General features: G+C 39.4%; 1 protein-coding gene across 7 annotated transcripts in view; it reads left to right on the top strand.

The window, feature by feature from the left end:
- Positions 1-27,470, top strand: part of sorcs2 (sortilin-related VPS10 domain containing receptor 2) — a 310,217-nt gene that overhangs the window by 260,014 nt on the left and 22,733 nt on the right. For all 7 annotated transcript variants that reach the window (XM_051375297.1, XM_051375294.1, XM_051375296.1 and 4 more), the window contains exons 8-13: positions 5,023-5,112; positions 15,213-15,392; positions 18,691-18,837; positions 22,037-22,139; positions 24,982-25,058; positions 25,282-25,373. In XM_051375297.1, the coding sequence (XP_051231257.1) occupies positions 5,023-5,112; positions 15,213-15,392; positions 18,691-18,837; positions 22,037-22,139; positions 24,982-25,058; positions 25,282-25,373 (689 nt within the window). The remainder of the gene's footprint in view (positions 1-5,022; positions 5,113-15,212; positions 15,393-18,690; positions 18,838-22,036; positions 22,140-24,981; positions 25,059-25,281; positions 25,374-27,470) is intronic.

Genomic DNA, 27,470 nt, shown 5'->3' with positions numbered 1-27,470 from the left:
TCACATCGTTCATCTCACAAAGATGTTCACATGTGTAAGTTCCTAAAAGTATCCCATAGATTACAGGTATTATTTTTCTATTCAGAGATTTCCTTTGTTGAGTGTAGAGATATCTATGTTCATGCAGCAGCTGTAGGGGTATAACAACAGGTCGGGAGAAGTAGTAAATAATGGCTTTACTTTGTGTAAATGTAAAAGACACAGAGCAGCTACAGGATAGATACAGTATATGCAGATATACATATCTCTTACAGTTTCAAGAAGCCTAAATAAAAATAACAGCATTTCAAAAACTAAAGTTGACAGTAAGTAAATATTCAGCAAGTCGACTACAGAAATAAAATAATAATAGTCATCAATCACATCCACAGCAATGTCAATATCCCATCTACTGTAGAAAGCACCAGACAGTCAGTCAGCCCAGCGATCACTGCCCTAAAATATGACACAACAAAAACAACTGCAGTTATAACATTAACATTAGCTTAATATATCAACCGTACCTCTGGATGTTAAGGTAAACTGCCTTGTTGTTTGTTTCGATGCTGTATAGATTTTTAGTTTAGTTTAGAGTTCAATTATCAAGTTCAACCAACAAATCATTTCTCGTCATTCTTTTAAAATTCCACATAATAAAACTATTTCCCAGCAGCCATTTTGACATGAAATAGTCAGGGTAAACACACTGATAGTAATTAAGGTTCCATTCAGGTCAAACAGGGTGCTGCTATTGTGCATGTTGGCTCACTGAAAAGGCTCTGCTACACTAAATGGAAGAGAGCCATAATTAGTATCACTGGTAACAACTGTTTACCCTACTATTTCATGTCAAAATGGCTGCTGGGAAAAAGGTCTATTAATTCATATTTCACACAAACTCTAATATGACCCCTGTCAATTTCTTAACAAGGGGCTGCCACTGGATAATCGATCATAGAAAAGTACAGCTGCTAGCTACACATTTAAAAGTGCAGTATCCTAATTTACAGCAACCCGAGCTGGAGGCAAGCAGCACTGTACTGTAAGTCACTATCTATTTATGTACCATAAAATCAGGCAGATAAGATGCAAGGCAAGCTTTTTTCCGAACATCTTAACAAACAATGCTTTTTTAAAAGAATGGGGCCGTAATCAGCTATTTCAAAAAGTGATGGGCACATGTCCTCAGCATTCCCCGGTTGCACTCCTATGTCAGATCTCATTCTAAAGTGTAGGGCAAAGAGTAGTACAGTGTTTCTCAAACTTTTTACACCGCGTACCAAACTCAAAAGATATTATACTCTCCAAGTACCAGCTTTATTCCTAATAAGATGCTTATTTATTGTTGTTTCGTCTAATTTGGTGGAATAGGGGTACTCCTGGTCCACACTTGTCTTCCTAATAGTTTGTTTGGAGCCACGATTGCAGTGTTTTTGAACCATTCATTTGACCTCCGCTCACTATCTTACCATGACATTTCAGCTAGTAACTTAACATGGATATGTGTGCGTGCTACATGCATGAACGTGAATACGTAACAGGCTGATATTGACACGAAATATTACAGGAAATTCCATTTCAGCTATGTCATAGTTTAGATTTTGTTGTATTTTGATAGTATCCATTGTAGAATGGAACTGTATCTTCCTAACCCTTCCCTGGTCCCTTGTCCCGTACCCTCCTTTCACTTGCTCTTGTTTGTTAATTACACTAATGTCTCAGAATGAATATAGTCATTACTACTTTAATATTAAGGCGCTGTACCTTTAAGTTTGTCTTTCTGAACCCCCCTGATATTTATAATCATCAGTATTTTTGTGCATATGTTGTATCTGTCAGTGTATCTATTCAGTTGTGGCTGTATTTGCGCACACAACTGAGGCTGCTGTCTTTTTTACTGATAAACCCAGCTGCTCAGATAACATACAGTACTGTCGGCTTGAAATGGAAAAGAATTGCTACTCGGGACATTGTGCAGAATTAATCTAGCCTTGTCTATAATTGACTTGCCATGCAGTACAGTACTGTACACTCCAAGGCCGAGAGCTGAATCCCATTTGCATGCGATAACAGCAGAATATACATGAGCTGGTATAGTAGAGCAGAATCCCTATAGTGGGATAGAATAGTCGTATCTCAGGGATGCGTGTCTATATGCTTGTGCATGTATATGAATTTGTGTAAATGTGTGTGTATGAGTGTTTATCAGTGTGTGTGAGAAGAATTAAGTCATCATTAGGCAACAATAGGCTGATCCATTATCCTTCAGGGATTATTCTTCCAGTGCTCCCAGTATTACCAACCCACTGATATCAGATGTACAGACAGGGCGTCATTTCCTCTGGTGATTGGTGAGGCAAATGTATTAATTTATTTATTTATATATTTTTTTAATTTTCAAACTTGTAGTCTTTAACCCCAGTTGACACTGACTCAAGTGACAAAACTTGAAAACATTTACCAGACAACACACTGGAACCGAATTTGATGTGTAAAATTGATGGAGTTCCCCTTAAACCCATTAAAGTCCACAATGGAATTTTATAATTTCCTTTGCAGCACTGTAATTACTAGCTGAACTTAGCACAAATCTGTTAAAATGTTTCAGATCGGTAAAAGTATGAGGCTGCATCACAGGTTTTTCTCAACATACTTTTTGTAGCTGTAGGGGTTGCTTTTTTAATTTTCCCACATACTCTGAATTGTTACAATATAGATTCATTAAGAACAGTAACAATTTACTTGGTCCAGTATTTCCACTGTGCAGACCTTAGAGGCATTTTATACTGTATTCCTATGGGATAAAGTGAGTATAAATGTAGTATGTTACAGAAATGGTTGAATCTCAAAAACTATGAGGAGTATTAGCAAATGATTGGTACCATAAGAACAACTTCAATTTAAGTAATATGTGTAAATATGATATAATATGATATTTAACATGCGTCAGTCTGTAACTTACTTTCTGTTACTTTTGGATTACCTCAACGCCAAATATGCAAATAAAGACAAGATATTTCAGTAAGAAGTATTAATATAAGATATACATACATTTTTGGCATCAGAAATGTCCTCTGCTCAGCGTATTTTAATGAAAAACTGATAATGCTAATAATCCCCATTTTTACTAAATATAATTGTAATCTGATTAGGTATTTTTTCTGTCATACACATTAACACATCGATGCACAGCTTTGGAAGCAATTCGGGGTTCAGTATCTTGCTCAGGGATTCTTTGACATGTGGTGGGAGGAGCTGGGGATCAAACCAACAACCTTTCGATCAGTTTCCACCTCTAACAGATTCAAATTAAATATAATATTCATAGGTGTGTTTTTGTTACCTTCTGTGGAGTTCACCTTGTTGAACCACCATGTTTCTACAGTAGCCCAGAAAGGACAAACCAAAAGCTGTCTCTAGATAAGGCCGTCATTGTTTTTCGCCACCTTAGTTTCTCCTTTGCACTTAGAATGGGACTGTGAAGCAAATAAATTGCAGTCTGCAACTACACCAACTGAATCCTACACACTAGTACTACACCTTTAATATTCTATAGTCGTTATTCATGGGTTGATTGGTTAATGAAAACTTTTAAGTGGCGTTAGTGTATCCCTGGACAGAGAATGTATACACACATATTTACCCGCACTTGCCAGATCTTGGTGGGGTGCTTATCCCGTGTTAAAGCAGTATAGAAATATGCAGAGTCAGAGGCAAGAATGCAGTTTTAGCGTTGGCACTCACACACACACACACACACACACACACACACACACACACACACACACACACACACACACACACACACACTTCATCTCCTCCCACTTCACTAGCCGTTCTTTAGAAAGCGATTCCTTTTGAAAACACAGTCGATAGTGCTTCCTTCAGGGGCTCTTGCTTTTAAAAATGGCTTTCATTGTTTCATCACTTTTTCATCACTGTTCAGCATAAAAAAAAAGCCATGCCAGGCTGCTCCTTTCAATCACAGACGATGGTTGTAATCACAGCTCAATCTGAGCACCGACGATAGAGGCTCAGATATCCGAGAGCGAGAGAGAGAAAAAAACAAAAGCTCTTCCCACAAAGCCCAAAATAGAAACGCTGAATACAAAGTTCTCCATCAGATTTTGAAAGCATGCAGCTCTAAAGGTTTAAGCGCTGCTCACCTTTCAAAAAGCCAAACGGTGACAGGGACTGAGTTTCAGAAAGTGGTATGTGGGCGCCTGAGCCCATCACTTGGGATATGACACATTCAAGTCCTGTTTAAGTCACTGTCAGTCACCAGCGCTGTCTCTCTCACCGAGCCTCCTTTGCTAAAACGTCAGCTTCAGCTGTTTGGGTATTCTGGTTCAGTGCCTTGTGAGCTTTCTGATCCGCTCTCTCAGCAGGGGGGCAACATGATTCAGCCTTTTAGCCACAGGTCCCAGTTTGCGAGGTGGATGCCAAGGTCTGTGCAGCGCGGGGGAGGTTGTTTTTTTTTCTTTTGCATTTACCTTTCAGCACGGTGTGAGTCAGCAACAGTACATGGCGAACTCTGCACCTTAACTCAGGGACTACACAATGGTGGATGATGACTACCTCATGTTTTTAGAAGAAGTCTTTTGTTTCCTTTTGTCTTCTGGAAAAAAATATTTAAATGTCCTTCTCTAAATTGCATTTTCCAGAATAAAAGCTCTACAGGCTCTACCTCTACAGTCAATTTTATCTGACCTTAAATTTCAAAGTGGTGTTGTGTTTCATTTAAACTGACATAAACAAGGTCATAAAAAGTCTTAATAAATGTGGTTAATAGAGCTTGAGATAGAGCTCCTGTTTTGTTCTTCAGTCTGACCTCTATTTTATTCTCAATGCATCAATTCTTATCTCCTCTCCTCTTCCCTCTTCCCTCATTCTTTTTAGCTCTTCTACAATGAATCCACACTTTTTGAGTTGTAATCGTGTGTGTTTGAAAGATTAAGAGCAAAGTAATCTATAAGAAGTAAAGATAAGACACAAGCTCACACTTGAATAAAAAGTTTTTTGTTTTTTTTGTCAATTTCTCAGGTCACCACAGGGAATCGCACCAAGCACTACGTGTCCTATCGGCGCAACGAGTTTGTCCAGATGAGGTTTCCCAAGTACGCCTTGCCAAAGGTAAAGCACAACATCAGTCTAGACTTTGGATGTTTGCCAATATACTGTTTTCATGCTGATATATATATCCATCTCTGTGCCATTACTGACACCCTGCCATAAAACAGAACTGCTGTCTGTGTAAGGCACCATATTGCAAGAATAGCCTAAAAGCAGCCATAGATGCAGTGTTATTGAAGTGTTGGTGGAAATTAAAAATGTATGCCATGTCAAAGTATATTTCTGTTAGCTTTCAATTAGCTTCGATGACTAAAGAGCTGTCGGCTCCACCAGCATTTCTGTAATTGTTTCCCAGGTGTCAGTATGTAATATGTTTGCATATATCAGCATAAGCCTCCATTTTTACTATTAACCTTCCAGTTATTTCTCGCTATGGCAGTATACTTTAGAGCTATGGTGGGAAAGGAACATGAAATACATTTCTTCTGGTATACTTTTCATAGAGCGTGAAAACAAACTTTAATCATTTAATTTTTGGTGAAGACAGTATGGCCGACAGTTGCAGAGGTCAGACTTGGGTTGGATTAAATGGATGGACACATCTGTAGCTTGCGTCTCACATCTGATGAGAATTTGGGATAAAGTGAACTGTCTTCAGATGAGTCTTACAGTTGAAAAGATGAACAAAGATGTTACCTTGCTCTGATGTCTTGACCGTCAAAGTTGAGTTCTGCATTTTAGCAACAAAAGCCAAGAGACATTTCAAAGTCAGTTTGACATGTGTTCGTTAAAGAGATAGTTCACCTCAAAATCAAAAACACGTCCTCTTACATTTGAATAACTCAACAGTAATGTCTCCAGAAATCATTAGAGTTAGTTTTTATTGCACCACAAGCCGAGAGAGTGGTAGACATCTCACACCAAAACAATCAGGGGTGGATAAATAGCACTAAAGGTAAGAGGACAAATCTGTATTTTTGATTTTGGGGTGAACTGTCCCTTTCAGATTTTTCTGTCCAGTGTGAGCATTTCAACATCACCAACTTTACTTACCTTTACTTGTTCCCCAACAAGCTAATACATACAATTTAGGATGAAATTTCTTTTCCTTCAAACCTGCAATATTACAACCCTCTTACCACTATGTTCCACTTCTTCATGGGTGTCAGATGTTAGTCCAGCACCTGTACCCAAATTAGTCCTGGCCTGAGACGCAATAGCTCCCATAAAATATTCACCACTAAGCATCGATCCAGTCGCATCCTGTGTCACTGACATAGGCAAAAGCGATAAATGAGCTCTACTCCAATACAAGGCAAGGAAGCGTTGCTGTCAGCATCGGCAGCACAGGGGGCCGCTTTAGCGCGACACCAGCCTGAGTGCTATTGAACTGCGCTGATTGAATGCAGAGCTCAGGGAGACGTCTCATGTATTTTTCAGCCTTAAACTAAGAAAAGAAAACCTTTAAGACAATCACTGCCATTGACTCTCTGTCAGAAAGGACTGTGTGGAGTGTGTTTTCCACCAACACACACACACACACATACACACACACACACACACACACACACACACACAGGAAATGTATAGAATTACTCTTGTACGACTCCAGCCCACCACTTAGAGAGATCTTATGCCTCAATTGCTTGACTACTTCAGCTACAGTACTCAGTGATCCTAGAGGAAGGTGAAAGGGATTGTATTACACACACACACACACACACATACACACACACCCTCTTGCTTTACTTCCAACAAGTAGAGGCGATGGGGATCAATTTGATTAGGTGTGGCAGGAAGGGAGTGGATAGATCAGTTTGTTTATGAGTGTGTGTGTAAGTGTGTGTTTAGTTAAAGTATGCCCTAGTTGCGCTCTCTCTCTTGTCTCAACTCTCTCTACATGTGTCCTCTTACTTGGGTGAGCAGATAGGTCACACGTTGCAAAGCTTTTAGGTCGAGCGACACAGAGGGGGGACGGGGAGAGGAATAGAGCAGGGAAATAGGGATGGAGTGAGAGATGGAAGGGAGAAGAAGAAGGCAAAGTGTGTGTGTGTGTGAGAGAGAGAGAGAAAGAGGGAGTGTTTCGAGGGCCATGTTTTTCCACTGTGAATAATTGAAAGGCTGGAGGATGAAAAATGCAGAGGCCATCAGAGAAAGCAGTTTGGCTCTGTCCTGCGAGACCTGACCCAAGTTATGGATTAACCACACACACACACACACACACACACACACACACACACACACACACACACACACACACACACACACACACACACACACACTAATGCACGGACACATGCATACAGTTTGCTGGGCTGTGAAATTACAGGTAATAATTGTCCCTTTTTGCTTTGCTTCCATCCTTTTTTTTCTGTCACCTAACATGTAATCGTCTTCCTGTCTTTTAACACTTTATTTAACCAAGTAACACTACACAACCACAGTATACAGTCAGCTCCTGTAGAGCAGCTAGAATGTCTTGCTCAATGACACTTCAGTGGTAGTTTTTTTTTGTGGTGCTGTTGAAAGAGAGAGGCACTTCAGTTTCATCAGAGTGGTGTCAGTTGGGTGTTACTTTAATAAGGCGAAACATACTTCTTAATCCGTTATTTTAGAGGGTGGGAGGGTCGTATGCAAACCTGAACCTGTATTTTTGAATGATAGGCTATATTATTAGTCAGGAAGTCAAAATACACCCATTTTCTCAACTTCAGCAGGGCAGCTTGTGGACTGCAGGGCTTTATTTACTGACCATTTACTCGACTCCAAACTAGTTAGCTGTCAGTTATCAGGTGTCATATGTTGGTAAAATGTGTGATTTGTGATTTTGGGTTATATTAATATTATTGGTTTCCCTTGACACCAGCTTTTTCGGAGCTTTGAGACGTATCCATGATTTAGTGTTACTGTTTCTTTTTTAACTTTCCTGGTCAGGCTAGTGGATCAGAAATCTACTTGCCAAAAGTAAATTTTTACTACCTCTTATGCAAATTGTTTTACGTATTAGCGGTTATCAAATAACAACAAGGACACTCTTAGCTGCCATGCAACAGAGATGCAATCAGCTGGTATGGCACTCCAGCAAAATTTTTCAGAAACTTGACATCCCTTTGAAGAATTATCCAAATTCATCAGCCTTGCTCTCAAACTTATAGACGATATAGATAGGCTGAGCATTTTCAACTCCCAACAGAGATGAGAAGGAAGCAAGATGGCTTACTCCTCCTTCCATCATCATCATCATCATCATCATCATCATCATCATCTGGAAAAAGGGATGTTTTTCTTCTTCTTTCTTTTTACCACTTGTCCAATTCAACTATCCACCAAACTTCAGCAGGTACTTACATCAAACTTTGTAGGCTGCTGAGAATTTTGTCCACAAAGTATACTGTCTGTCTAGTGCAGGAATGATTGTGGCAAACCCCGAAACACATAAGCGGTGTCTTTAATATTTTTTGACATATGGGTAGAAGTTCAGTATGTACAGAATGAGTGTAGAGTACTCTATGTACGGGAGCTGGTATCACCAGCATGCAAGTTGAGTTGAATCAAGCATACAGGTTAACAGTATTGAATAATGGTTAGGAACAAAGGCATTGCTTGCATTGCAAAGACAACTACTCCAGATAAGGTGTCAGACTTAGAGAGTCGGGCTGTGCTCCAGGTAGCAGTACCAACTCGAAAAAGAATTGATACAAAAGACAGCAATATAATGGATCAACAATCAAAATCAGTTTGTGATCACTGACACCTGATTTCTCAGTGTTGTAAAATGACAGCTTTTTTGGAATTTGGAAATATGCCTATAATCACTGAGTGGATTGATCTCATCTTTAAGAGGGTGTGTTAAAGGAAGCGCAGTGGAGCCAGAAGCCAGTGAAGTCTTTCTGAAAGGTAAAATGTGTGGGCCGACTGTATCAAAGACCTCTTTACAGAATTCAGTGTGAATAATGTCCAAGGGGCATGATGAGGATTTAAATGATTAATGGGATCTGTTAGAGTGTGAAAGAAAATGAGCTCAACGCTGCTGAGAGAGGGTGAGCACACTGAAGAGGCTATTATGTCACAGCTGACTGCCGGGGGAAATCTGGCATCAGATGTTGTCCATTTTTTTAATGAAAGTGAGCTAGACACACCTCACACCACTCCATACCAAGTCTCGGTTAAGTTGCAAGAAGAAGGAGACAATGATGTAGTTTGACTGCATGTGGGTTTCCAACAGGAGTATGAGAAATTACATAAGTAAGGTTCTTTCTTAAATCCCCTTCTCGTGTCAAGAAGCCTTTACAGTTTTAGCATCGGGCATGAAACAGAAGGTCAAACATTGAAATACATGGGAATTTGGTAAGAGATAGAGCTCTCTCTAAGCATGGGCAAATACACAGTTCGTGCCAAACTTGGAGTCTCCAACCTACAGCCTTCTGGATACTGGGATTTTGTAGTTCACTGTTAGTCCTACTGGGGTGTGACGAGTTTAGTCCAAACAGGTGGGGGCTGTCTAGAACCACTCTAAAATGTCCCCACTAAAATGAACACTTGTTCATCCTATTGAACAGGATTGTTCCTGATGATAAATCCAGTGTGAATAAAGTAAAGTGGGCTGAAAAACCCAAGCTCCTATAGCTTTAAGTATAAGTTCTTCAATATCAGATCAAATACTTTGCTTCAGTATAAACACATTTATATATCAGGCGCATCTTTCTCATGTGAAGTAGCTAGTGTATTAGAGTTTAATGCGTAATTGTTAGCTTTACGCTCAGGGTTACCAGTTAATCTATTACATCTGTAGCTAAAACTGATGCAGTCTAAACAGTCATGCAGTAAATCCTGCCATTATGAGAGTTATAGTGTTCAGATTTGTTGAGGAGTTGATTTTGTGTGGTAGATAGTAGTTTGGGGTACTATTGAATTATGTTGCGTTATCCTGAGGTGTTTTTTGATATTTTCTTTACCCTAATTGATATAAAGTGATATAGCCTGGGTGAACCTAAACAAGACTAGGTACACAAGACTAGTGGTTTTGAGAGGCTGTACACTGGTCCTTTGAGCTATATGCTAACATGCTTACAGCAACAATACTAACATGCTGATGATAAGCAGGGATTATGTTTACCATTTTCACCATCTTGTTTTAACATGTTAGCATGCTACTATTTGCAAATTAATATAAAGTACAAGTGAGGCTGATCATTTTGCAGGAATTTGGTCAGAAAGCATTGGCTGGTACAGTATTGGACAAATTGAAATTTTGACCTGAAGATGCGACATTAAAAATGTTAAAGGATCACCAAAGTTATTCCAATTCATCCTATGGGGAACATGAACACCTATGTGAAATGCCTGTACACCTGTACAAAATGTCATGACAATCTATCTATTGGTTGTTGAGATTTTTCACTTATAGTGGTGCTAGATGAAAACTTGGAATTGGGATTCATCTTCTTAGGATCATGAATCTCTATGCCAACCCATCCAACAGTTGTTAATATATGTCAGCCATGACCAAAGAGGGGGACCAACCGACTGACAAAAGACCGACATTCCCATCCCTAGAGCCATGAGTCGCGAGTTTGACGAAAAACTTGCGACTGAGTATGAGTTAAAGTAGAAAAATCGGCTATCACCATATAAGAGAACACCTTGCGTGGTAGCTCACCACCATTAGTGTGAATGTTAGTGTGATAGCCATTTTACCTACAGTAGTTTGTGTGTTTACAGTACTTGTTGCTCACAGCTGAAAGGAATCAGGAGATGCACGTTCCCTGCCACCTGAGTTTTGGGAAATTAGATCAAATAGATCAAGGTAGTTTGAGGTAAAGCAGGTATACCAGCAAGACAAATGACAACACAAAATAAATCACAATGATCATTAAAAGATGGATGATGTACTGTTAGGGTAACTTGATTAATAGCCACTCTCCCAAAAACATAGATGCCTTTAGGTGACAGAACATCTCATTTCACATTTCAGCACATTTCATAATGTCATCAGTAAAACACAATATATTAAAAAGTAACACTAGATATTCGCAAACATACGGTAATGTGCGGCAACATCTGTTTCACCTTTTCACTTCACGCTTCCTTTGGTTGACCCTCACCCTCCGCTCTGCTGTAGCAGCTCCTGTGTCTTATTTCATTCTCTCTGGCTTCCATACTACAGTGTGTGTTTTTGCTACTGTGTGTACTTTACAGCTGACTAATCACACTGCTTATTTTCGCTCATTTTTGTGGTTTGTTTTTGCCCTACATGAGGTACTTACATTTTTGAGGATGTGCTTGTGAGTGTCTCTGCACCAGGCAGTTCCCATTCAAGTGTACATTTAGCTTTAGCCTTCACCATCTCATTATGTCTTTCTGTCTTTGCCTTTCTAGTGTTATTAACACCATGTTGAGGGTCAAGGGAAGTTTGAAATAGCTGAGTGTAGGTTGTTATTGCTTGCAGTGGCTCGTGCAGCTTCTAGGACCCAGGATCTCTGATATTTCACTCCCAACAGTGGCCCTTGTCTCTGGGGTGACTGTGGCCCTGCTGGCCCTGACAGAGATGAATGGAGAGTGTTTGTTTCAGAGGGCACTCAGTGATGCAGCACCAATAAGAGGGACACTGGTAGAGATATCCTGCAATTTCAAGTCAGGATTTCAGCCGGAGGGTAAAGGACAATGCACTTGAATGCAAACTGATGGCATTTTTCAAACACACAGCTTGGCATGCCAGATGTGGAGATTTCCTATGACCATTTGTCTTCCTCTTCCCCTTATCCTGCTACATTTAGCTCCTTTACCTATACTGAAATGTTAAAGCCCAGCTCAAATGCCGTTGACTCCAGCAATGGACCAAACAATACAGGAGTCTAGACCACAAGTTTTGCCTAGCAGTCTTTCTTTGTTGGCATTCTCTTACATTTTGGCTCTGTATGTTTGCTTCTGGCACCAGTTTGTTACCCAGTTAAAGGTGCACTGGGATCCAGTTCAAGACAGTGGACTGTTTGATGATGGTGCCACATTTTCAACCGTTGGAGTATAAACTATTCCAATCCTTGTGCTTCTTTTTCCTTTTTTTAACTAATACCATCTGCACACTTACACCCTTTACAAGTGGTGGTAGAATGGAGTTTCTTGTAGAACACATTTGTTGAAAGTTTCTAAAATTCATTATTGATTTCAGTCCTTCAGAACATTTCTGTAGCTTCCAGACATTGCTGAAAGTAAACGAATATTCCCTTTGAAGATTCTTTACAGCACCAGTTTGACAGCCTTAGTTGTATTTATGCCCCCCACAACTTACAGTAAGTACTATCTGCCTGCCTATGTCTTTACCTGTGAAGAGCTTGCTCCTAAGTGTGTAGCTTGCACCTTAAATGTACAGATCAAACACAGCACCCATGCAACATGTTTGAACATTCTTCTATTCTGTTTGAAATATGGGAATCCAATACTGAACAGGATTACAATTAATGGCAGCTGAAAGAAGCTTTTCTACGCACTCAGTTAGCCCATTTTTGAAAAAATTAACTTAACTGGATGGATTTGGTTGGGATGAGAAAAGATGAAGATGATTGGGTTAATGTACATATCCATAGTTAATCACCGTAGTAACAAGGGAAGGTTTAGTTACAGTCCTATATTTTGGACACGCTGGTCAGCCTGCTTGATCACTGACAACAAATATTAAGCTCAGACAAAATATTAAATATAAGTGTACTTGCAAGAATCTTTAATTTCTGAAATAGTTGACCTTTTTGACCTTACTGTACACCAAAGTACATGTAGATGTACAAGTTTAGTAAAAGTTTTTGCCCCGTGCCACAATAAATAAATTTATTTCATTCTAACTCTAAGCTAGGAACACTGTTCTTCTAACCAAGGACTCTGGTCTATCCCTTGGTCTTGACTCAGCTGATCAAATCAAATGTAAAGACCGTGAAAATACAGCATGTATAATATTAAAATGTGCTAGGTTTACACGTGTTCAGTCAGTGTTGTCCTTACCTCGACACATCTTCTGTAGCATAGGATTATGTTTTAGCTACTGTGGTTGGTGGAGAGCTGACTCTGAATGTTAAAAGGCAGCAGGAGTTGTAGTTTGCACACTTCTCAGTGCCAACTACTCCTCAAGCTCCAAACTGCTGCCTGAGCCGAGCTGTCAGCCCTAAACCCAGGCAACTGCGCAGGGCTTTAAGGGGATAGACCAAGGGAGGAGGGAAAGGTAGATGAAGGGGAAGATGCAAGGAAAAGTAAATGAGGTGGAATATTTGTGTTTGAACTGAAACAATGCTGTCATGATGGTACTTGCACATTTATTTCCTCATTCACAGTCAGTATTGCATGGTATTGTGTTGTACAAAAATATCAATTGTTCAGCCTGTTACAGTTAGCATAACAAATGAATCTCTTTCATGATATTACAATATTGTGTTATTATAGAAGGATTGGTTGATTTGTTGCCTGGCACAGTAGTTCAAGGTTTGGATGACTGACTGGTTGTCATTGCTCTTATTTGTGTCATTTGAATGCAGTTACACTCCTTTGTTGCCTAAGAGATACTCTAAGAGTGGTTACACAATGCTTTAAAAGTGACTGAGAAACTGTTCATGAATTTAAAGATCAGAGAAGAGAGAATGGATAAAGGAATGCAAGATGAAGTTCATCAGGAAGAACACAACAAGAAGAAGTAGGTCATATTTGTTTTGTAGCTGTACATAGACGGATACATGAAGGTATGAACATTTTCACCAGGAAAGTAGTGTTTGCATGCTTTTGGTTCAATTGTCTGGCTTCAAGGTGAGAGAAACAACATGGCTGAGCTCAAAACCTTGCAAGGCAGCTGGACTAGCAATATCACAAAATCCATCTTGCCAGATCGATGCACTTGTACCGAAACTGATTGGTCCCAGTGTCCTATGAGGAACCACTGGCAGCTACGGGCATGGTTTAAAGAAGTGCAAGGAATGGCACTGAAGGCTTTCCTCTATAGAAAAGATGCTTTTACTCTTCTCCCAAGTAGCTTGAAGAAGACTTTGACTACATTACAGTATAGGGTTCGTTGATATTCAAAGTTGTAGTTCGCTCGTGGTGGTTCAGTCAACTGCCATGTATTAAGTGCCTGCCCTTTTCCAAACAGTTTCCATTGACAACTTGAGCAGTCAGGTTAGAGACCCAGTACATCTTGCTGCTCCCATTTACTTGGACATCCAATAATGTAGTAGGTTAGTAAGGTTGATAATAGTGACATTGGGCTGGGAAATCAACCAGTGACTCTAGTTCATGTCTTTGTTGTATCTGTTCTGAACTGAACAATGTGTACAGCTTTGTTTTATTTGTGGCATTCTTGTGTTCCTGGCAACATGCACACAGCTTGCTGGGTGACTCAGGAACAGTACATCTATGAATATGAAGATCAGTGCACAGCTTTCAATACTGTTATTACTCGGACCCACCTCCATAAATCCAAGGGTAATTGAGTTCTAGTGTTTTTTCTGAGCAAGATGGCAAAGTGTCAATGATTAGAGACACACCTTCTTGGGTACTTTCCCCCGTGCTCTGATGGCTTTATCTTCAAATGTTATGTTAATGTAATCACTAACAGAGAGAAAGTGCTGAGTCGCTCTTTGTGCCATCGTTACAGTCTTTCATGAGTGATGAAGCCATTTGCATCGGAAGCTCACAAGCTTTGACAAGAACACCTAACAAGTTTTCTAAGCTGCCAAAAACATTTTTCGATTGGGTAAACCGTTCCTGTATCTCCCCCAGTTTGTTTCTGTGACTCTGTTTATTGGATTATGTTCTCTGGCTCGCTGTGAGTTACTGTCAAACTTTTCTGTGAATCAGAAGTTGCTGCTTTTACTGCGTTATCTGTTCTCTCCTCACTTTTTCCTCTTTCATTTTCCCTTTTCCTCTTTCTTCTTTCCACCTGTCATCATATGCTGCTTTTATTTTACCCGTCATATTTTTTTTATCTTTAATGATCTCTCTGAATTCTGTGAGCTTTCTTCTTTGTTGTCTCATATATATAAAATATTTTTCTTTCTGTTTCTTCAATTTCATTAGTTTTCTCTTCTCTCTTCTTTCATTCCTAACTTCACTGATTCAGAAAATACTAACTTTCCCTTTTTGACCCCACTTCTCCTTCTCTCTCCTCCCTCTATCTCTGCCCCCAGGATGTTCAGATAGTGAGTACGGACGAGAATCAGGTCTTCCTCGCCCTCCAGGAGTGGTACCAGTCAGACACATATAACCTGTACCAGTCGGACCCCCAGGGCGTCTACTACTCCATCGTCCTGGAAAATGTTCGCAGCACCAAGCAGCCAGAGGAGAATGTCCTCATCGACATACTTGAGGTGAGATGGGGTGAGGAATGGGGACATTGTTTATGACCACGGACAAAGGCCCCATAGAGCATTTTGCAAACAAACTTCAGTTTTACAATGCATGAATGTTCGATGTAATTGGTTTGCCCTGTGAATACAGTCCAAATACAAACAGGCTCTAAATGTAAGCTTGGTCTCGTCTGGGGACTCTTCACCTCCAAATAGTGTTTTCTCTGAGTCCAGAGCAGCCAATCATTGTAAAGACCAGTGTGTAGGATTTAGTGGCATTTAGCAGTAGACTGCAAAAACAGCTCATTCTAAGGTAACAAAAACACCATTCTTACTTTCAGGTGATCATACACTAATATACTGATGAATTTTGTTTTGTGCTTCTGCCAGTATAACTTCCTAAATGTTCCACACTGGACCTTTAGACATGTGTCACAAATATATATTTTTAAAAGGCTCAATGATTTCCTAAAACAACTGGGCAAATGTTACTCAGACAGGAGGAAATGGTGCATTTGTTGGGGACTATTTTCAGTTGATGATTAGTACACGCTCCGGTAAGTATTTCCAGCAGTAGGATGCTGTATGTGGCCTTGAGTCAAAATAAACAACAGTGTGTGTGTTCCTGGTAATAAAGGACAATGTCACCAGTTTGTTGAATTCTAACCTTGGCATACATTTCTGCTGGCTCTGTGTTTGTCACACCAAAAAGAGGTTGCTGTCTTTCAGAAGACTGTTCTATCATTGCCACGAAAGCACTTCAGCAAAAGCAGTGTTTTTTTTTTTATAAAGGCCAGCGGTTTTGAGTGAGTGACAACAAGACATGCCAAATGAAAGGGAGTTGTTTCTCCCATTTCCAGAAAATTCCTGCACTGTGCAGGAAGTGTATAATGTATCATGGTAATCAACCCAGCAGATCATATGCAGATCTGTTCATCTAGCCATCTTCCAGTGCTTATTAGGGCACCCAGGATAAATGGCATATGTAATCCCTCACTCTCCTCCCAGTTGGGTATGCCAGGAATACCTCCACTGGGGAGCATCTGGGAGCTATCCTAATCAGATGCCTGAACAATCTCAACTGGCTCCTTTCAGTGCAGTGGAGCAGGGATTCTACTCTCCTTCCAGATATAATATTAGACTCCTTATCTCGTTCACAAGGGTATACCCAGGCACTGAAGGACATTCATCTCACCATCCTTACACTCATCATGTCATACATGAACAAGACCCAAAAGTAAACTTTAGGCTGCTGCCACCTGAAACCCTTGCGGATACTGAAGGTATAGTTAGCTCTTGTGTGTCAGATAGAAGAAAATTATACACTGACAACTTAAGTTTGTAAAGAGACTACTACTTCCAACCTATCCCAACTCATGACCATAAAAACAACTCGGGCATTTGACAATTTGCTATTCCCAGCCCCCAGTTTACAATTTTCCGTTTCAATTCAATTCAATTTTTCAATTTTATTTGTATAACGCCAATTCATAACAGAAGTTATCTCAGGACACTTTTCAAATAGAGCAGGTTAAGACCGAACTCCTTATAACATTATGATAACAGAGGCAGGTTGACCACTCAGAATTCTCAGTAATGTTTGAAACAATGGGTCCTTCATTTCAGACAGGGGTAGATAAAAGCAGACTTCTCCTTTCAGGCCTGCAGTCATTGATTTGGCTGAGACGATAACTGTTGCTGGCAGATTCTATCAGCTGTAGCTAGATTGCTAATTAAGCTAATGTTACCTGAAAACGTTGTCATTGGCTGACTTTATAACGTTTCTGGATGACTTGTATTACAAAGTTTGACTGCCCAGCTTACTTACTTATTCATATTTTCACAGTTTGTTTTCACTTTAAACAATATAGGTGAAAAGGCTTTTAGGACGAGGACAAACGTAACGATTCCCTAAACTGGAATTATAGAGAAATACTACACAGTAGTGGCTTTTTTAATGCAACATATAGCTCTATTATAACTCTATACTAAGCTTTGACTTAGAGTAATGCTAAGTTGTAGATGGTAATTATCCATTTCTTACACTTAAGCTCTTGTGTTTTGGGTTTTTGAAAGGCTTAAAAAGAAAAAAAGATCAAGATCACCCTCCATTATGTGGCCAAAAATATGCAGATACATGGCAGCTTTTCCTCTAAATGGATCTTAAGAATGCATTCAACCATTGATTTCTTCTTTTCTGAAAGCAATCTTGCATTAATTATGAAGACTGTTTAAGGACTCAGCCTGATGTTCCTGTGTTAGCCTTGCCTTCCCTTGCTTGGTATGTTTCAGCTGTCAAGCTATTGTACATCTCTGTGTCACCTGAGTGTTTTGGGAAGGTGTCTACTGTAGATCAATGTGCGTGGGCGACATGAAACGAAGATGAGGGAGAAGGAGAGAGGAATTGATGGACTAAAGAGAAGAGGCTGCGGACCATGGAGGCAAAGGCCCTCACTACAGAACTCATTTCCTCCTTCTCTCTCATCCCTCGCTCCAGGCTATACTCTCATCACATGCTGTAGATAGAGATAGAGAGGAAAATAACATACAGTGGATGGATAAAGACTTGATGCAGCAGGAGCAAAAAATGAAGAGAAGGAGATGAAGTGCTGAATAGATGTGGAGAGATGAAGAGGTGCAGACAGAAAGGAGAGAAGCCAGCAGTCCAGAGAGGATACAAGCAGGCTTATGTACTCTGATTTAAACAATTACCTTGTTTCACTCCATAAACATCAGTGCTACATAATAGATAGCAAAGGGAGCTGGGGTAGTCTGCGGATGGAGACATGTCTGACTTTCTGCCTGGCTCTGTTTAAGTGTCTGTCTGCACAGTCTTCACCATCGTCTTGCTGTTTAATTTTTCAACTTCAGAGCCTGTAGCTATCAACCTCACAGCCGCAAAAACCATGCACTATGTATTGATTTCAGTGAATTAAATTTTTACAGCCCTGTAGTTTCTGTGTCAGTGGTTACCTTACTGCCTTTAAAGTAACACACATTGTCTCAACCACTGCTGACACTTATATTCTGGTTAACATTCTAAATCTAGCTGTATAGTTCAAGGTAGAGTTACAGTCCAGTTACAGCAGTTATATTTTTCAATTTTCTTTTAAGAATTCTACCCAGACATAAATTACCCACATTCCCCCCTCAGTCCATATTCAGTGCCTATGTTAGGAAAATTACAATTTGAAGATCCAGTTACTACATTAAACTGAGACAACGGAACTTTTTAGAGAATAAATAATGCATTCACCCTTGTTCATTTCAGTACACACAGGGGTTTTACAGCTGAAGCTTTACTTGGTCTGTTTCCTAGGTACGTGGTATCAAAGGAGTCTTCCTGGCCAATCAGAAGATTGATGGGAAAGTGACAACCCTCATCACCTACAACAAAGGAAGAGACTGGGAACCCTTGGCTCCACCCTCTACTGACATGAATGGCAAGCAGATCAGCTGCAAAGCGGTAAGCAGTGACCCCGCAAAAAATCCTTCATACTTTTTTGTCCTTTATTTAGTCAAATGAATGTGTTTGCATTTACCCTATGTCCTCATTAAAGCAACAACAACTAGTCAGGAATATTATTGGCTGAATAAAGCTGACCAACTCATCAGCTGACAGCTTCTTTGTGTACTTTGGCTTGACAGGCAATTGTTCAATCAGTAAAATTTTTAGCTAACTGACTGCTGGCTGTAGCCTCATATTTAACTCACAGATGTAAGAGTTGGATCTACACATCAGCCATAACATTATGAGCACTGACAGTTGAGGTGAATAACACTGATTATCTGGTTATCATGGCTGTCAGTGGGTGGGATATATTAGGCAGCAAGTGAACATTTTGTCCTTAAAGTTGATGTGTTAGAAGCAGGGAAAAGGGGAAGTGTGAGGATTTAAGCCACTTTGACAAGGAACCAGAACCGGAGACAGGGTCAGTGCCTGTCTGCCAGTTTCTTTTCTCATACTAAAGCTGGGGGGCGACAGTCTGAAATTGTCAGAAATGTTTTGACATTCATTTTATACACATTTTATTGACATACTACTACAGTGATGGAAAATGCACTTCCCAGGCTGCAAATACTAGATAATTCTACCATTACAATGTGTTCAAACTTTGTGTCTGCACTCAGTCAAATTGGAACCTGTCAACCAGGTAGTTCAGATTATGAACACAACGTTAGAGAAGGAAGGATGAGTACCTGGCTCTTTCATTCATCTTGTCAAAATTGCCACTGCGGGGCTAGACAGCAAAGAGAAATGAGTCAACCACAGTCTGATATCCATACATCACACCTCACAGAGGGAGCAAGTCCGATCCTTTATTTAAACCATCGCTCTAGTCAGCTGACAGATTTGAAGGGGGACATGGATATCAGCTTTAGATTTGTTTACCATTGGTGAGACACATGGCTCCGATATTGACCTCTTCTTCTCTTTGTCCTTATCCATACCTCAAACTAACAGCCTTGCAAAGAAAATAAGCTCTTCTGAAGTCCCGTCTTTGCGTCCATCGGTCAGACACTGGCATTACACATATCATCTTACTGACATCCTAAGTCACCGAGCTAGACACAGCCACATATTGGATGTACTATCTAATGTGTGACTGTATCAGGCAAACTCTGTCAGCTGTATCCATTACCTTACCACCTGACACAGTCTGGCAGAGAGTAATGACCTCTTCTATACACAGAAGCAGTTTATCATAATGTGAGAATGATTAATGCCCACAATCTGCATTTAATCCAGTGTTGGAAAGTACCACAAGTACTGTATAAAGCAGGTATTTAGTGTTCTCCTTGAAATGAGATTGCCATGGCTATGAATACAGAACACAGGAAATATGAGCTGCTAACACACACACTCTGAAACACATATGGTCTGAGGCTCGTCAGAAAGCATGGGAAATGTAGGAGAACAAAATATAAGATTCTGGCTCTACGTGCTTTTCCTCTCTGCTGCCTCTCAGATGCCCGACCTCCCTCTTGCTCCTCTCCCTATGTTTTCACATGATCTAACCCGATGAGTTAAGGTTTAGGTTTTGAAAGGTCGTTTGACATAAGTCTTCCAATGTTCCAAGAAAAATGACATTTTTGACAATGGAGTCTGGTGGCTTTGAACACTGCTGTTTTTTGTTAAACAAAAAGGATCATACTCTTTAGCAAAAGGTTTATCTGTTGAATCCTTTCTATAATGTTGTCAGACACTTCAATCTTCAACTACAATCTGAGCCTTTCAGTGGAAAGAACGAGCCAGTTTAATGGACGTACATTGACAGTGCAAAGTGCTCACATTGCAGCCAGTTGCGTGATCGCCGACCGCAGTGCTCTTGCTCAATACTGGTTGAAAAATACCAGAGTTATCCTTTAACACATGCCAGTTTTGTGTGTTATAGCCTTGTGTGTTTTCATCACACTGAAACAGAATCTCTAGGAGACTTCAGATCAGTCAGGACTCAGAGACGATTTGATAAAATGTAATGGTAAGGGATGAAACTCCTACATGCTGGTGGGTGAGGGGCAGGAGCAGTGTTTAAAATCGGGGCTACTGGGCTAATAACTTATATTACTACATAATATATCCAATGTCACTTTGACCAAAATAAAAGCAGACATGATGTTCATTGCGGTGGATTCCCTAGCCAAGACAACCACATTTTAAAGATGGTTAAAAGATAAAATGCTAGCTAACTAGCAAGCTAATTTAAGCAAATTGTTAGTTAATGTTTTAACGTTAACTCATTTAAGATGTGACTATATGTCCCTTTTATCTTTTAACCATCTTCAAAATGTGGTTGCCTTTTCAACACAGACAAGCATAGCACATAGCAATTTAAGTACAGGAAAGGAGGAAGTTGACTCAGGTTCTTACTGAGGCTTGCTCAACTGTTATTGGAGCACAGAGTGAAAAGGGGCGGGAAACGGTCAGCAGTAATGTAACACAGGTAATTCCTGTAAAGGGGAGTGTTAAATCAGAGAAGACATTGCTGATTAGACTCCATTAACTTTTAATTAAATGTACGTCTCTGAAGACTGGAGCTATTAGACCAGAAGTTACTTTAATTCTTGTAATTCTGTCTGCAAACAAGATCTTGTGATTCAAATGTACTACAGACCTGACATGGTGACGGACTGTCCTATCACAATAAGTGTCATTTCAATTATGGTTCCCTGATAAATTGTCACCAAACAAATTCTCTGCTAGTAAATACAAAATAATCTGCATGGTTCAGTGTTATTTGTGACAGAAAGCTTTGCAGAACAGTCTTCAGCTCAGCCTCTTTGAGGTTTAAAGCAACAAGATCCAGAGCGGCTCTGCCTCTGACAAATGTTTGCATCGTCTCATTCTCTCATTTGAAATGAATTAGCTACCACTAAAGATCTTTCCCCATGTTAAATTTGATTAAGAGCACTGAATCCCCACACTGAGCTGTATTTGCAGCAGGATTATCAGGTATCTGTGTGGTAAGACTCATTAAACATGACTGAGGGTTTTCAGTTCACCAACCATTTCAATGAAGTGACATTTTCTTATATTAAAACTCACTGTTACGGATCCACTGTGAAACATCCTATTAGATGGTGGATCGGTGTGTATATATACTGTGTGAGAGTGACTCTTTTATCCTCACATGAAATTCTGTCTGCATGTTTCTGTTCTGCAGCCGGATTGTCACCTTCACCTCCACCTACGCTGGGCAGACAACCCCTACGTGTCTGGGACTGTCCACACCAAAGACTCTGCTCCAGGTCTCATCATGGGTGCTGGTGAGTCTCCAGAGCAAAAGATACTGATAAGACCCCACTCTACTAGAGAAAAGAGAATCTTTTCTTGAATACTTAAATTGAGATATCAAATAAAATTCATAGGTAGTAATAACTAAATAGATATAACATATCTCTGTTTTTTATAAAACGTAATGATATAGTAATATAAATAGTATTTATGTGACTTAGTGTGGATATTGCTTTCTGTAGACATTGCCATTATCATGCTAATAGAAACCTACTAAAATTCAGCCTAAGATGCTGCTGCCAAGCAACTGTATGTGGTGTTTTGCCAAATATGGTGCACCCTATACCTTGTATCACTTCAGATTTCAGCAAAACCAACAAATACCAGCTCAAAAGCTTCATTAACTAACCCACTTCTGGGGGTGGCCGAACATGCATTGGCCAGTTTACACTGTATAGATCTGTAAACATACTACGGCACATTCTGCTGTACTGATTCTGAACTTATTACTAATTTAGCATTGTATAACTAATTCATATCTAGATTAGGGCTGAAAGAATTCCTCAAGTGAATCCAGTAACTTGATTACAAAAAATCTACAAATGACTAAAGTAAAGAACCTCTGTACAGAGAGTCTGCTGTAAAACACAACTAGCTTATATTATACTGCAACCTAACGTTACTACCCCTCACCCTCACAGCGGAAAAGACTCACTTCCCACAACAAACCGGCACAGGTTACCCACGAGCCCACCTTTCTTAAAGGGAAAGGCTGGGCTGGTAACCCAGGTGAAGTTAGGCTGTGGGTGGAGGAAGGATCGGATCCTTTTACTTAAGTAAAAAAAAATATCCCACTTTGAAAATACTCCACAAGCAGTACAGTGTGGGTACGACAGAAGCCATTCCTCCGCTGTAAAAAAAATACATTTTCTCTATTTACTTTTTACTATTACTGTATTGCTTTGCTACTATTGCTTTCATAAAGCAAAAGTATTTCTTATCCAATTACTCAATTAATTGATGGAATAATTGGTAGAATACTTGATTACTTAATTAATCAATAGTGGCAGTCCTAATCTAGATACAAAGTAGAAAAGGCACTAGGGCACTATAATGCTGTATATGGAATAAGGCTATGTATTGGCAATCTGGCAATACGGGACGTATCATGATACAGGAGTTATAAACCAATATATTGCAATACTGTAAGGTGATATATTGAGATATTTTTAAGCTAATTTTAGGTAAAATCCTAGTATAAATCAAGTCATAGTATAACTTTTTACTTTTTGTATTTAACAGTTGGATTTGCATTTGTATTTATCACAGTCCCTGTAACATCAGATTACTTGTCTGTGTTCATAACACTGCTATCTAGTGGTTGGAACTTAAAACACAAAAATCGATAGTGTTTTTAAAAAATCAATACAACATCACAAAACATAATACAAAAAAAAAACAGTATCAACATTTTCTCACAACCCTAATGTTTGTTGTGTGTGTTATATGCCCATGTGTGTTGTTGTGTGTGTGTCAGCCAGCGTGGTTTGTTTTTGTCGGCAGCCTCTACAGTAACGCTTCCATTACATGCAAACAGTCCACGCTGCTGTGCTAAAAGGTGCCACTCCTCCAGCGACAAACTGCTATTTACCCTGAGAAGAGCTTTGACACAAGTAGTGCTTTCTGTCTGCGCGATGGTGGAGTATAAAACCACATTGCTTCATGCCTGGGCTCTCTAACACACAGAGGATTCTCTGAACCGCCAGCAATTTCACTTATTGAATTTTTTCACTATGTTTGTTTGTGCACGGGCACTCCTGGCAGAAAGCAAAAATAAAAAAACAAAGTTAAGATAAGTAAGCTGTATGTGTCTGTTTATGAGATAAGGAAAATAAGCTATATAAGCTATATAGGTCATGCCTTGTATCTCTGACTGCTATGAAAGCCCATTTCTGCCAGAAAAAAAACTAACACCTAAATGTTACTAATGACAAAACTAAAATAAATCAGTATTGCTCAGTAATATACAATTTTCATGTACATTTATATGCATATGGGATTGCTGTAGTAAATAGATAGATAGAGATGTTACGCAAGGTCAACACAATATTTCAACTGTTTGATTTTCAGATGAACGCAAGTGGTGGGAAATAATTGATGTGTCATTTTCTGTAGCAGACTTCTGAAACTTGTCAGCAGCCCAAATGATTAATCATTATAATTAATTTGCATAAAATTATGAAAAGTATCAAACTGATAAACAATGTTAAGTACCTTTTTGAGCAGTTAAAGCGGGTAGGGGGGTCCCCAAATAGAAACTTAGCATTAAAAGTGCATGATGACCTAAGTGAAAGGTACACATTTTTAAAGTCAGTTGGTTGGCTTGGTTTCTGAACATTTTGACTTTGTTCAATTGTTTATATCATTTATCCCATAATTATGACTTAGTGTTTAATCTCTTTTACTTAGAGGGTCAATATTTAATATAATATAGAATCTTTGATATTTATAAGTATGTCATAGTTCTGACTTATCAGTGCTAACTTTATCATTTCTGTTTTTCTTCTCTGGGCAGTCATGGGCCTCCATAGAAAAGACTAATCTCTTATGAAATGCTGACAATATAGAATATTATAGAATTTATTATGTTATAGAAGTCCCATTACCATTCAGTAAATAATTACAAATAAAAGTGAAGCAATAAAAGGGAGCATCCCCTACTATGCGACTTCCTCCCTCTTTGGTTTTTCACTATCTAGTCTCCTCACATCTGTTCTCTCTGTGTTCTTCCCTCTCTTTGAATCTGTTGTTGTTGCATGCGTCATACGAGTCTCCCTGCCTGATGAAATTTTCAATTCCTCTTTTTTCCTTCAGGTAACCTTGGCTCCAAGCTAGTAGAGTATAAGGAAGAGATGTACATCACTTCAGACTGCGGGAAGACGTGGAGACAGGTACATCACGTCCTCCCTTGCTTCTTCTTTTTTTCCCTCTCCATACTACCACGTCCCTCTGTTCCCCCTAACCTTCTCTACACTTTGCCTCTGCTCTCATGAAAGTTACACAATCTGAGGAGATATAAAATGCATCTGTCCAGTTTTCTTTTGCCCCAAACTAAAAAAATCTTTTCATGATTTGGAAATTCCACCCCAAGCTTTTGATGTCATTTCTTTCAAGGTTTTCGAGGAGGAGCATCACATCCTGTACCTGGACCACGGTGGGGTCATTGTTGCCATTAAGGACACCTCTATTCCCCTCAAGATACTCAAGTAAGGTTATTGTTATGTCAACAATAATCAATAGAAAACCTTACTGCTGTAAGACATCTTTTAACAGACTGTGATCATTATATTGTTGACCTTTTATTAAAAGCATTTAGCATCATCCACCTCTGATATGATAGATGTGATGCAGGTTAATTCATAGTATTTATTCTAGTATTGATCACTACTAGTGGATCAGCCATTTGACTCCTCTGGCAGTCAATTAGTCAATGTGCCTTTATTTGTATTGCACATTTGATACAGGTCAGTGCATTTCAAAGTACTTGAACCTGAAGGTGTCTGACGAAATATATATATATAAATATGAAAACAATGGTAGACCAGTACACTCAAAAAAGTAAAAAACTAGAGGTTCTAAATTAAAATGTATAAAATGAAAAAATATAATATGATATAAAATAAAAATTCTAAAAGTGAATACAATAAATAAGAACATATATAGTATAAAATGAAAAAAAAAACATTTATAAATCATACAATAGTCATAACACAAACCAAAAGCTGGGCTAAAATCAACAATTACTATAACCAATCTTCCTGCTGGTGGGCATATAGGGGCATCAGTGTCAAACTGAGACCAAAGTTAGTTAGTAAAAAACTCTTTGCAATAGGATTAAACACATATGTGAATTAAAATAACTTAACATTGACTTTTGGTTTCACACATGATAGATAAAAGTCAGTGTGTCTTTGAGCCATCCGTCCATCCTTAGCTCCCGTCTATGCAGGCTTTGTCTCTCTTTAACCTACATAAACTGACGTCCCCCCCTTTGAGCCATCCGGTATATTTTTACAGCACAGGGACAGATCAGTCCAGTACTGTACCCTTCAAAATCATTGAAGATCATCCCCCTCTCTCCCCACAGCTCATGCAGACAATTTCAAGCTCAGCAAGATGTTATCTCATCGACCTTAATAAATAAGGATGAAATAATGAGAAACCATAGATAAGGGAGTACTCAGAAAAACATTTATCACAGACCTAAATCAAATGACCTTTTAGATGGGCCCTCGTCTGTCTCCCGGTGAAAGACTGCAGAGTGTTGTCCTTCACATTTTACCCTCCTTCATGCCTCAGCTAAATCAATAACCCCAAAAGCTCTGGCAGTGTGGTAGAAAACATCTCATAAAGAGCCACAGAGAGCTGTGAAAGCATGAGAAAGTGTAAGAAAAGACAACTTTTCACCAGTGAAACAAGCACAGTTTTTACCACTTCATTACACACCGTAATGTTATCACCTCATCAGGTGCTGAGATTTCTGGCTTCCAAAACTCTCCCTGGCCTTCGTTCCATTTCAGAGCCAGAATTACTGTTATTCGGAGTTCCATGACCCCCAATAATTCTTTCTTCCTCAACTGCTCCATAATAGAGAACAGCATTAAGTGTGAGAGCAACACATTTTAGCCGTGAAGACTGAAAAGAATTGTTCTTGAGCCAAAAAACTAATGATGGAACAGCACTGTTATTCCAGAATTTTTCACATTGATTTATTGCATCTTCGGTACATGTCTCTGTTGGATGTCTGCTCTAATTAGCAGGCTTACTCGTCTCTCTTGTAGAACAGAATTTTGTCTGAAGTCTAATTGTTTGCTCTCAAGATGCATATTCTTAAATATGTTTGTGTTTAATTACATGACCACAAAGCAAACCGGTAGTATCCCAAAAAAATGCAAAAAAATGCACAGAGAGGGAGAGGAACAGGGTGTTAACAGGTACCCAGCAGCAAACATTCAGCCATGATGCATTTTTTGTGTAGCTGTTCAATATATTTCCAGTCTGCTGCCTCTCTATGTTGTAGTACCCATTGGTATTGGTTTCCAGTATCCTGGACATGATGCAACAGCCTGTGTTGGACAGCATATTTATTTTTTTGTCTGTTTCATTGAAACATTGCACTGCACTGAAAACAGATGCACAGAATACTCTTTTTCTGTTGCATTTATTTTCTTTTTCAGGGTACATTTTGGGCTGTCTTTCATAGTCAATGGATGAGAGGAGAGAGATAATTGGGGAATGAATGGCCAAACTGGATGTTGTGGTTCAGCACCTTAAACCTCCCAGGCCGCATTTTAAATACAACT

The sequence above is a fragment of the Dicentrarchus labrax genome, unplaced genomic scaffold (genome assembly GCF_905237075.1).
Source record: "Dicentrarchus labrax unplaced genomic scaffold, dlabrax2021, whole genome shotgun sequence".
Taxonomy (NCBI): Eukaryota; Metazoa; Chordata; class Actinopteri; family Moronidae; genus Dicentrarchus; species Dicentrarchus labrax.
The sequence above is the reverse complement of the archived record's forward strand: the minus strand, read 5'-3'. Positions and strand labels throughout refer to the sequence as shown.